Source organism: Echinops telfairi, unplaced genomic scaffold (genome assembly GCF_000313985.2).
Source record: "Echinops telfairi isolate 266 unplaced genomic scaffold, ASM31398v2 ScPeMD7_2;HRSCAF=8, whole genome shotgun sequence".
Classification (NCBI taxonomy): Eukaryota; Metazoa; Chordata; class Mammalia; order Afrosoricida; family Tenrecidae; genus Echinops; species Echinops telfairi.
In genome coordinates, this window is record NW_022103898.1 from 27083835 (window position 1) to 27096489 (window position 12655).

Consider the following 12655-nt stretch of genomic DNA (forward strand, 5'->3'; position numbering starts at 1 on the left):
CAGTACTCTGCTCATTAATACAGGGTACACCGGGCACAATGTTTGATGAACTCCACTGAAGAAAAACTGTTCAAATAATCTTTTCTACCATTTTCTAGGATTTCCAGGGGCCCATTTATGTTAACAAATCATATAATTTTCTTTTTTGTGTTGACCCACAAATCACATTTGGTCATAGATGGTTATGCCTAGGTCATATAATCTTTCATATCCATTTCCATCATCATTACTAATAGCACACATCAACAGGGCTCTATCTAATCAAAGATCACCCCGCCAACCACAGCATCTGGATTTATTTCCTACCCTTAAAAACCTCCCTCAAACAGCCTCCTAGTATCTTTTCCAAAAAATTCTACACACACACACACACACATTCAGCACCAATGTTATCTGATTCCTCAGCTATTCAGTAACTATCATCTTCACTAAGCTTGCCTTATGATAGCTGTCACTGGTTTCTTTTTCCCTTGACATATGTCATTGAAAACAGATGAGGGAAAAACTGGAAAATCCAAATCTTTAACAAACTCAGTACCACCACCTAGTAGACATTGATGTTACTCTATCCTCCTGCCATGTCACCCAGTATTCAATAGCTTTCTTTATGACCCACTTATTGAATTCCTTAATTCATAAACCCATTTGTCCAGAGGCCCTTACTGCTCACTTTCTACTAAAAGTTACCCAGAGTTCATCTAACATGAATGATTTCAATCCCCACATGTCACCTCAGCATATTACTGATTTTCTCAACTACCCCCCTAAGCTGTCCTTTGGATTTTTACTAAAACATTGTCCTCTCTGCTGGGCTTCTTTGTATCAAAGTCCTACCTTCCAAACAATCATCCAACTGAAATCACTGAACGTCACTAACAACCTTCACTAGTCCAATATCACGAGCTCTTCCCAGTCCTTATTTTTCAATTCTATAGTCCTCGGTGTTTGTGGTTCCTTTCTTCCTGTCTCCAGCTTCCAAGTTCTGCTGCCAATTGTTCTCCTGCCAGGAGACCCTGACACCTTCCGGTGCCTTTCCTTGCTCTTCTTCCCCTTCTGCAGTTCAAAGGTCTGTCCTCCTTTCGCACACTGATTTTGACCCAGGGTTTTCATAATTGTTTTTCAGGATTTTAAAAAACTACTCTCTATGTCCATCATTTCCATATAAATCACTAACACTTCTATTATTTCTATTCCCACACCAAGCTCGCTAACATCAAGTCAGTTCAGACTCGGAGCAACCCTTCAGGACAGGGTAAAAGTGCCCCTGTGGGCTTCTGAGACCGTCATTCGTTTTCACACACACCTGAAAAGACAAACACCAAAGTATCAACTGCAGTTATTTCTACAAAATTCTTCTTTCCATTTTCTAATCCCTGAGTTTTCTCATTTAAAAACTTTTTAAAGTGGTGAAATCAAATACATGCAGACACAAAATAACAACAACAAAATCCTGAGCCACAAGTTGCTTTATTATTTTTTACCACATAACCAACTCTTTACTTTCTCCTGGATTTTTCTCTATACAACTCTTTTGGATAATTCTGATCTCACTTCAATATTATTAATGCATTAAAACTTTAAAGTTATCTTTTAATTTCCCTGAAGTGTCTGACTATCATTATTTCTTTCAATATCACTACAGTTTTTTTTTAACTTAATGATAATAGCTCTTTAAAATAACTGTTTTCTTGTCACAACTGCCAATAAATCCCTCCAAAATTCCAAATTGATTGGGTCAAGTCGATTCTTATTCATAGCCAGACTGTAAGAGTACAGCCACTCCCATGGGTTTCTGAGACTGTAAACCTTTAATAGAGTAGAAAGCTTCATTTGTCTCCTACAAACTGGCTGGTGGTTTTGAACTACTGACCCTGTGGTTTAGCAATCTAATGCATAATCCAGTACACCACCAGGGCTCACAGTAATAAATCCCTAGTCCATTAATATTTAAAATCATGGAGCTGCAGGAACAAAGGAAAAAAGAGCACCCTGGTCTTGCTTCCTTGGAGAGCCTTGAAATGTAATTATACACCGAACTGTAAGAAATGGTTGAATTGGTATATGTTTTCTGTGTATATTCTCAACAACAAAATAAAAGGGAAATGTGAATGAATAAACAAAAAACAAAAAAAAGAAAGAGAAAAGACATGCAAATTGCAGTCAAAAAGACATGAGTGGGTAGGATTCACCTATAGAAAGCGAGAATACTCCAGAAGAAATCGGACATACAACACAGATTCAGGAAAGCTCAGGACAAATGAGGCAAACAAAATTGAAGACTCTGCTGGAATGCAGGGTTCACAACAGAGTTACATAAGAGGCAGCAAATAAATTGTGCTCTTCTGAGGTTAACTATGAAAGGGCGAGTAATGGAAATAGTTATGACACAGACATAGAGCTTATTATTCGGTAGGTAGAACATAAAATAACACCGAGCCTCAAGTACCAGGAGGACTGAGACTAGCTCCCAGTTCTGTCACTTTTCACATCTGGCTTACTTAATGTTCTCCTGGAGATCGCTGGGAATTAAGTTAAGCAAATAGAAAGCATTGAGCAGTTTTTCACCAGATAGGTACTAAATATGCTTTTTATCTTTTAGAAGGGAAAGAAAAAAAAACCCTGTCCTTTCGGGTTGGTGAGGTAAAGGTGGGTTAATAAAGATTCCAAAGTAAATACAGAAATCTAATATAGAAAATTGATAAAAATAAAAGTGGCCTGGTTGAAAGAAGGTGGGAAGCCTGGAACCAGGCCAGCTCCGAGTTTTCCATCTTCCTAGTCCCCTAGTCCTTCCTTACTTCAAATCCTACATTTGCATAACACAATTTGCAAATGTTTGATTAAAATCTTCTGAAACCTGAGTGTCATACAGGATGTCAGTCCTGGTGGCAGAGTAGAGGAGCCCTGGTGCCACAGTGGTGGCAGCACTCAGCTGCTAACCAAATGGTAAGCAGTCTGAACTTTCCTGCCTCTCCACAGAAGAAAGATGCAGCAGTCTCTGCTTTTGTAAAAACTTGTTTTGCATATACATCAGAATCAACTCAATGAGTTCACATTTCTTGATTGGTGCCACATAGGTTAAGACCAGCTATAATCGATCCCAGATTGTGGTAGTGCATACAGGAGGCAAAGTGATGCACACTTCTCAGATATAACTAAAGTCCTTGAAATAATGAGTTGCTGGGCCTGGTTCAGAGTCTGGATCAGGTTCAGCGTATCGGATGACATCAACATCTACTGGTAAAACAAAGTGCACAAAGACAATGTTCTATATCCTACTTGGGTGAGTAGTGACTGGGTCTTCAAAGCCTGTGAGCAGCCATCCAAGATGCAACTACTGATCTCTCCCTACCAAGATAAAAGCAGAATGTTGAAAATCAAGAGAATTAGTTCAATGTAAACCATGCAAACACCAGTCTCCAGAGCCCTGAGACCACTACCAATTGCTCTGAACAGGATCACAATGGAAGGTCCTGAATATAGTGCAAGAAAAATGTAGAACAAAACGGAAGGTGTTAAAGGATACAAGGCTTGCTGGTTGGCAAGAGACAGGTGGGACCCCCACCTTAGTTACGCTTCAGATCTAGAACTGAACCCACCTCTGTGGTCAAAACATCAAATAATAGAAAGCAGAAGGGCAGCATATACCAAACATCAAGGTTCAGAGAGTTATGAAAGGGAGAGGAATGGAAACGGACAACAAGCACTGGATGAAAGAAGCGAGGGTGATGATACATTGCGAGGGTGAGTGGGAACAAGATGTGTGTGACCTGTCAAATGTAAGACGGACAATGTGCTCTGTTAGACTTTCATTCCATTTACAATACACAGTTTAAAAAGAGAGTTTAGCCACTAGCCATAAGGTAAGCAGTTCGAACCACAGCAGCTGTGAGGATTTACACTCTTGCTAAGCCCTGTAAGGCACCTGGTCTTACTCTGTAGGATCACTGTAGGATCAACTCAATGAGTTCATATTTCTTGATTGGTGTCATGGCACTGTTGGATAAGCATTGGACTGATAAGTACAGGATGGGTGGCTCAATCCCACCATCTATCCCGAGGAAGATGAAACCGTTATCTCAGACACTCATCATCGTCACCATGAGTTGTGACTGAGTCAAGGACAATGGAGCTTTTTCCGGTTTTTGTAAGATCACTATGTGGCAGAATTGACGAGAATTAGTTTCGTTTGAGAGTTTAATAGAATATGCAAGGAAAGAAAGGTTTTGAAATATAAGTAAAGCAGAAAATTTTGTAAAAGAAGGGCATGAAAAATTAAAAGCACTGCAGGCTTGAGGATCCAGCTAAGATTACACAACATAAATTTCATTTTCTAGTCATTCTCAGCAAGACATCAAGAGTCATTCTTGAGACAAACAATGAAGTAGACGTGGCTATTGATTGACATGCGGCACACAGAAGGTGCCTACCATAGTTCCTGGGACACATACAGGAAAAGCCCTCAAATGTGGAACCAATGAAAAGGAGACAAGAAAAACTCTAGCAAATTAGGGAGGGCAGCTAATTCCAGGAAATCAGCATGGACTTTCAGTTAGGGAGTGTGTCTAAAATTATCTTGCACCTTTCATTGGGACATCATAGTGCTAAGCATAGGTTACAGACTTCTGGCAAATATGAAGAAAGTTTTTAATATTTCAATGAGATATACACATAGAAAGTACAAATAAAGTTTAGGGGAGATAACTAATAATCCCATAAGACCTCAAAACTAGTTTATATCTTCAGAGACAGTATATTGCATAGGCAGATTTCAAATATTAAGCTAATTTAAATAGTTTAAGAAGTCACTTATATAATAAGTTTTATATAAATTTACCTGGATTCTTCTAACGGATGTTGGACAGTAAGAAGTCGCGGATGTCGTAGCCGAGTTAATTGTTGGACTCCTCGTTTCAGAGTATCGATGATTTGATCTTTTTCAAATTTTTGATATTTGTCTATCAGCTTCTTATCAAAGACAAAAACAGCCACTTCCTAATAAAAGAATGGTGTGACAATTTTAATAAATATATCTATATACATACTAAAATTATATTTGAGTATCACAAGGGTCTAAAACAGAAAAAAACTAAAATCTAATGGCATAATAAAAATGTTGGCACCAATGTAACAATACAAAAGATGGTGGAGGTTTGACGGCTATTGACTGACTTGCTGGGCATAATAGAAGATTAAAGTCTAGGAAGTGCCTACCATACACATACAGAAAAAGCTACCAAAGGTGAACCAATGAAAAAGAGACAAAATTAGCAAGGACTGTTAACTCCGGTAAATTAGTTGGAATGCTAGAAGACCAAGCAAATCTGTCTTGGAAGAAGTACAGCCAGAATGCTCCTTAAAAGAAAGAATGATGGGTCTACCTTACAAATCCAGCTAGACCAGAGGATGTACACTGGTACAGATAGGAACTAGAAACAGGGAATTTGGGACAGGAAAACCCCTCAGGAACAATAATGAAAGTAGTGATACCAGGAGGGGAAGGGGAACGTGGGGTAGAAAGGGGGAACCGATCACAAGGATCTACATATAACCCCCTCTCTGGGGGATGGAGAACAGAAAAGTGGGTGAAGGGAGACATTGGACAGTATAAGACATGACAAAATAATAATTATAAATTATCAAAGGTTCATGGGGGAGGGGAAAAATGAGGAGCTGATGCCAAGGGTTCAAGTAGAAAGCAAATGTTTTGAGAATGATGATGGCAACAAATATACAAATGAGTTTGACACAATGGATGTATGTATGGATTGTGATAATAGTTGTAAGGGTCCCCAATAAATTGATTTTTAAAAAATAAAGAAAGAATGATGGGACTTTGTCTCACCTACTTTGGATATGTAGGGATCAGTCCCTAGACAAGAATGTTATGCTTGGTAAAACAGACACTCGGCAAAAAAAATGAGAAGACTATCAACAAGATGGACTGACAAAGTGGCTACAGCAATGGGCTGAAACATAATAAATATGAGGAAGGCGCAAGACGAGGCAATGAGTCTTTCTGTTGTACGTGGAGCTGCTATGGGTTGGCACTGACTCAAAAGCACCTACCAAGAACATATGCTCTGATTCTACTTCAACCATCACCATCTTGTAGTAGGCAGTAACTGAGAATGGCACCAGTACAGGAAGCTGCTCTCTTTCTGACTGTCTTGGATATCATTCACAACTTCCTTTACAGTGCTCAAAGCATATGTCCTGTTCAACTAACTATCTCTCTCTCTCTCAGTCTCTCTTTCTCTCTCTCTCTCAGTCTCAGTCTCTCTCTCTCTCTCTCTCTCACTGTTACCCATGGAAAAATAGTATCCATGTAGTTCTGCCATCTTAATCAAACTATAGCCTTATCATGCTTCAATGATGCTAATCCCTCTAATAAGAAAACTTTCAAAATTCATTTAAAATTTCAGAATGACTACCATATATCCTTATAAGCCAAGTTTTTCAGCACATTTTTATACAGTTTTTGTGGTAAAATTAGGTGCCTTGGCTGATATTAGGATCAGCTTATACGTGAGTATATACGGTATTTTAGAATCTCTAGAAAAGCGTCTTTTGAAAGCTTCTAATTAAAGCCACTGTTGGGTTGGTTATGGGTTGGGCTGCTACCAAAAGGTTAGCAGTTTGAAACCACCAGCCACACTGCAGAAAGATGAGGCTCTCTGCTCCCAAAGTTACAGCTTCAGAAACCCACAGGGGCAGTTCTACGCTGTCCTATAGGGCCGCCATGAGTCAGGATCACTTCAGTGGCAGTGAGTTGCTTTTGCGGGTGGTGTTTTATGGCAGCCCTGTAGGCTAGGAGTTTGGCTGCTATCTACAAGGATGCCGGATCACTCACCAGCTGCTCCTCAGGACAAAGTCGAAGCTGTCTGCTCTCATGAAGATTAAACTGTCTCAGAAAAGCCTACAGAAGGTCTCTGTGAGTGGGATCCTACTTGATGGCCATCAGAGGGTCACTCAATTATTACTGTCAACTACATTGCCTTATATTTTCTTTTGTGTTTCATTTTTGTTGCATTTTAATTACTGTCTACACAAGTTAGTCGAGTTATCTAGTCACCTAACAGAGATTCAGATTTCTCAAACACAACTTGTTCCAGCTTACACAGTCCTATCTACTATGTGAGTTAAGAACTTAAAAAGATTGTGTTCTTGAAAAATGATAAGGAAAAGAGACTATTTAGTAACTCAATTCTTCAAAATCCCATTGTCCAAGCATTTGCGAATAAGATGACATTTACTACAATAATAAAGGATGTGAATAAATTGCAATCAAAGCACTGGGATTAGACACACCAGAGCACAGTATGAGTCAATTTCCTATAAATGACCAGGATTTTTTCCTCATTAGTAAAATGAAGATAAGTCTCATAGGATCAAAGAATACCATATATACTCAAGTATAAGCTGACCCGAATATCAGCCGAGGCACCTAATATTACCACAAAAACTGCATTAAAAATGTGCTGAAAAACTCGGCTTATACACGAGTGTATATGGTAGTAAATGACACAGTAATAGAATAAGAACTTATTGCAATATGGGGCATGTTATAAACACGCAACAGATGTTATATCACTAACAAGACCTGTTATTTTTCTATTACTATTGACATTTTTCTGATTTAGTGACACACTTTATCAATGATACACACATTCAGGACTACTATTCAGGAAGCACCTCAGAATAAAAGCGAAGGAGACTTAGTACCTTGTGAAATTCATACAGAACAATGACATCTTAGGATAAACAAAATTATGCAATATAAAGTACATACTACTTCTATGTCACATAGACAAACATGTATCATGCAAGGAGCAGAGCATTAGATGACAGTACACATTCTAGAGTCACACAAAATTAAATTGGAGTCCCATTCTTGCCACTTATTATTCCTATTCACTTTTAACTCAAACTTTTGTCATTGTTGTTTCCAGATTAGAGTCACAAAACGAAGACGATAAAAAATGAAATTATTACAATGCACCCTTATAGCTAAAGCTCCAGGTACTTGTCTACCAGACAATCTTACAAATAAAGGGATTCCAAGTCAATTGTCTATTTACAGAGATAGCAATTTGTAACATTTGTAGTTATTATGCACCAAAGATTGTGCTGAGTGCTTTTTAAGGATTATTCCATATCTTACAGCAACCCACCGAGTCAACTGACTATTATATTCACTTCACAAGTAAGGACTTCCTGGAAAATAAAAATGTTTTATCTAAGAGTACACAACAGGTAAGAGATAAAGTGCCAAGAGTCTAGCCAGGCAGGGACTCTAGGGAAGACGCTTTGAGCCAATCCAGCAGCACTCTGTTTCCCAGAAATAACACAGGCCAAAACAAGAAAAAGCACCTCAGAGAAACATAATACATGACTGCAGAAAAGAAATGACTTATTTTGAGCAAAATCTGTAAGTACCTCTTGCATATAAACATTTTAATCTTACCTCTTTTTAGATCATTATTGGACAATACCAGAAAATATGGCCTAAGTTGTAAACATGATAGAATATTGGAAAAACTTAAAAACCAAACACCTACTGCCAACAAGTTGGTTCTAACTCACAGTGACGAACACCTTATTAGAAATACCTTTTTTCAACATGAACAGTAACTATCCATGTGGACGTCACCATGTGGATACACAGGAATAAAATTGATCACATCTGTGGAAAGAGATGATGGAGAAGCTCAGTCTCATCACTCAGAAAGAGGTCAGGGTTCAACTGGGAAACACTACCACTAGCTCATCTGCAACTGCAAATTGAAGAAGAAAACTTAAACAAGTCCATGAGAACTGAAGCACAACTTTGAATCTACCTCACCTGCATTTAAAGACAATCTCATCTGATACACTGAATGCGAGTGACTGAAGGCCCGGTGGTTGTAGGATGACATCCAGGCTCTCATACAGAAGAGAGCAAAAGGTCATTAAAAAGACAAGGAAGAAAGAAAAGACATTTCAAAGGGCAGCTTGAGAAGACAAAGTAAAATATTACAATGAAACATACAAAGAAGTGGAGTTAGAAAAACAAAAGGAAAGTATATACTCAGTATATTTACCCAACAGAAAGAACTAAAGAACAGGCTCAAATTGCAATATTGATGGCTTCTACGGGCAAAATATGGAACGATGCAAGAAGCATCAAAAGAAGATGGAAGGAATACACAGAGTCACTGAACCAAAAAGAATTGGTGTATATTAAAAACATAGATAAAAATTAAGATGTCAAAGCTGCACTGAGGCACTGGTAAAATCAAGACTTCAGTGATGGAACATCAAATGAAATGTAACAACAAATAAATACAATAGAAGTGCTCACTCATCTACGCCCCCCTCAAAAAACAAATCAGGAAAGAGCTACATGACCAATGAAAAGAGATGTATATTTGTGCCGAATACAAAGAAAGGTCATTCAACAGAATATTAAAATTATCAATCAATACTATTATCACATGTAAACAAAATTATTTAACAAAATATTGTTACAAAACAAAAATAATTTTGTTTTTTGTTATATGTAACAATGTTACAAAATATTGTTACAAAATATGTAAACAAAAATTTTTAAATGGCTATACTACATTGATAAGGTGCTGTTAGAAATTTAAGGAGGATTCAGAACAGGATGTGGAACAAAAGATATCAAAGCTTATGTGAGATGCATCTTGACTGAAAGTTGAGAATACCTGAATTATATTCACATATTTTATTGACTATGTAAAGGAAATTGTGTGTCATAACATTATAGACAATATTCTAAGAATGAGAATGCTAGAATACTAATAGTACTCATACAGCACCTGTACACAAACTAAGATGTAGTTGTTGAAAGGAACCAGGAAATACTTCATGAACAGCATGCAGCAAATAACCGCAACGCTGGACTATCTGAAGAACCTGGCGTCAAGTTAGAGGAAGGCTTATGAATCACCTGACAGAGCAGAGGACACAACGCGCATGCTGAACGTGCGGAGAACTTGAAGCACTTGCTGCTGAAGATCGAGGACTGACGCCTTCAGTATGGATTTCAACTAACTGTAAAGAAAACCTAAATCCTCACAACCCAAGCAGCCGATATTATTTAAAATGGAGAAAAGATTGAAGCTAGCAAGGATTTCAATTTACTTGGATCTGAAATCATCATCCATAGAAGTAGCATCAAAAAGATCAAATGAGATATTGCAATGGGCAAGCAAATCACTCTTTAAAATATAAGAAAGTAAAGATGTCATTTTGATTACAGAGGGGCACCTGACCCAAGCTAATTACCTCAAATGTGAAAGGTGAAAAATAAACACGGCAGACCAGAAGAACAACAGATGCCTTGGGATTGTGTTGTTGGTGAGGACTATGACGTATGCCAATGGACTGCCAACAGAAAGAACAAATCTACCTTGGAGAAAGCACAGCTAGAATGGTTCTTAGGATGTAAGACTACACTTTGGGCATGTTATTATCAGGATGGACCAGCCCCTAGAATGGACATCACACTAGATAGAGGGTCAGTGAAAACGATGCAAAAACACTGCGACAATGAGCTCAAATATGAGAATGAGTGTGAGGATGGTATAGGACCAGTCAGTGTTTCATTATGTTGTACATAAAGTTGTTATGATTTGGACCCAACTCCATGACACTTAGCAATAACAGCATGATAATGAGACACATGATAATCAGGAAGAGCTTAATGTAATCTTAATTTGAGCTGAAAATAAATGACCCAGAAGTTTACGTTTCTATTTCAACATTCATGTGCACACTCTTATTTTAGTAAGTGTTCTGCTATAACACATTTTATTAATGCATCTAATTTAAATGTGTTTATTTTTTCAAGATCTTTTAAGCTTAAAAAAAAAATCTCATGAAATGGCTCTCAAGCTCTTACTCTTAAAGGATAAACACTAATTATAGCTAATGAAGAAATTACAAAATTCTCTCTCAGATATTCATTATTTTATGTCATAGTCTTTAAGTAGGTCAGAATAACATTATCAAACAACTGAAAACTGATTTTGTCATTTTGTTTCAAAGAGTTAATTAAATTTAAGCAATCGCTGCAAATTTGTCACTAGTTAACTAAAATCTTTAGGACTCATTCTGGATGTGTAAGGTAGCGTGAAACTCTTATCTTGAACTTTAAAACCTTTCATAATGCTGTTGATCTGGGAGATCTGGGCATACTATAATCAACTAACAGAGTTCCCGAAGACGATGTTTTACATCCTACTTTGCTGAGTCACGACTGGGCTCTGAGAGCTTGCGAATGGCCCTCCAAGGTGAACTACTGGCTTCTCCCCATGCAGAGCAAAGAAGAGCAAAGAAAACTAAAGATGCAAGAAAACAGTTAGCCCAAAGGAATAAAGGACCACAGAACCGAACATCCATTGACTCAAAAGGACTAGATAGTGCTGACCACCCTGGAAGGGGGTCACAATAGGCAGTGCGGGGGTGCTGGTGGAGTGGAACAAAACTCAAAACCATGGAACAAGACTAGGCTTATGGTCTGACAGAGTTACAAGCAGAATCCCCAAGTCTCTGGGCCTCAGTTATCCTTTAGTCCGAAACTAAAATTACTCCTAAGACTCAACATTCAGTCAAGCACCAAGAAAGGACTGTAAGGTAAACAATACACACTCTTTAAAACAATCCAACACCTGAGATTAAAAGAGCAGCATTTTCCCAAGGATAAAAACTCAATAGGCAAGGAGGAAAAAAGAAGAAATGGTAAAACACAGGCAATAAGTGGCAAGAGTTCGCTACATTGTGAGGATTGCAACAAATGTAACAAAACAAAATGTTGAGGTACTGCTGAATGGGAAACCAACTTACTCTTTACACTTTCACCCAAATAAAAACCCTTTCATCATCATAACATACCACCATCTAATTTCTAGTTTACGTATTCTTTCTAACACTTTTCAATAGTACTCACTCTATACATCTAATTCCTAGAAAAATCTTATCTCCTTACATACACTACAAACTTCTTAAGAAACCATGTTTTACACCACAGGATCATGCAGTATCATACTTAACAGATATTAATTTTATCGTCAGGTACATATACATCTCAAAATTACTAGAAATAGGCAACAATCATGTTTGACTAGTACTTTCTGTTTTTCACAGTTTTGTTTATTTTTAAATATTTAATTTATTATAATTATACCTCTACCTACAGAATAGGAGCCCTGGTAGCATAGTGGCTGAAACCAACAGCTGTTCCTTGGGAGAAAAAGAAGGCTTTCTATCCTGTAAAGAGTGAGTCTCAGATACTCCAAGGGGCAGTTCTACCCTGTCCTGCAGAGTTGCCATGAGTTGGAACTGACTGGGTGGCAGTGAAAGTACAGAATAATAGCAGGCCCGGCCCATGACCATTGTCAGGGGCCCTCACACTCAATAGACAATGGAGACAGAGCAGTAAGGAAGGGAATATGTCTGATTCTACATATGCTAAGAGTGTAATAAAGTGTTTATTACATGACTCGAATTCAATCTTGCAAGTCTGACTAGACCAGAGGAGGTATACTGGTACAGATAGGAACTGAAAATAAAGGGAATCCAGGACAGATGAGCCCTATAGGACCAGTGGTGTGAGTGGCAAAACAGGGAGGGTAAAGGGAGAATGGGTAGG

The 12655-nt window shown here is 38.0% G+C and overlaps 1 protein-coding gene across 1 annotated transcript in view; it reads right to left on the reverse strand.

Annotated features, from left to right (window-relative positions):
* Nucleotides 1–12655, reverse strand: part of SCYL2 (SCY1 like pseudokinase 2) — an 88056-nt gene that overhangs the window by 47194 nt on the left and 28207 nt on the right. Inside the window, exon 3 of the mRNA XM_045291287.1 lies at nt 4835–4992. Coding sequence (XP_045147222.1) covers nt 4835–4992 — 158 coding nt within the window. The remainder of the gene's footprint in view (nt 1–4834; nt 4993–12655) is intronic.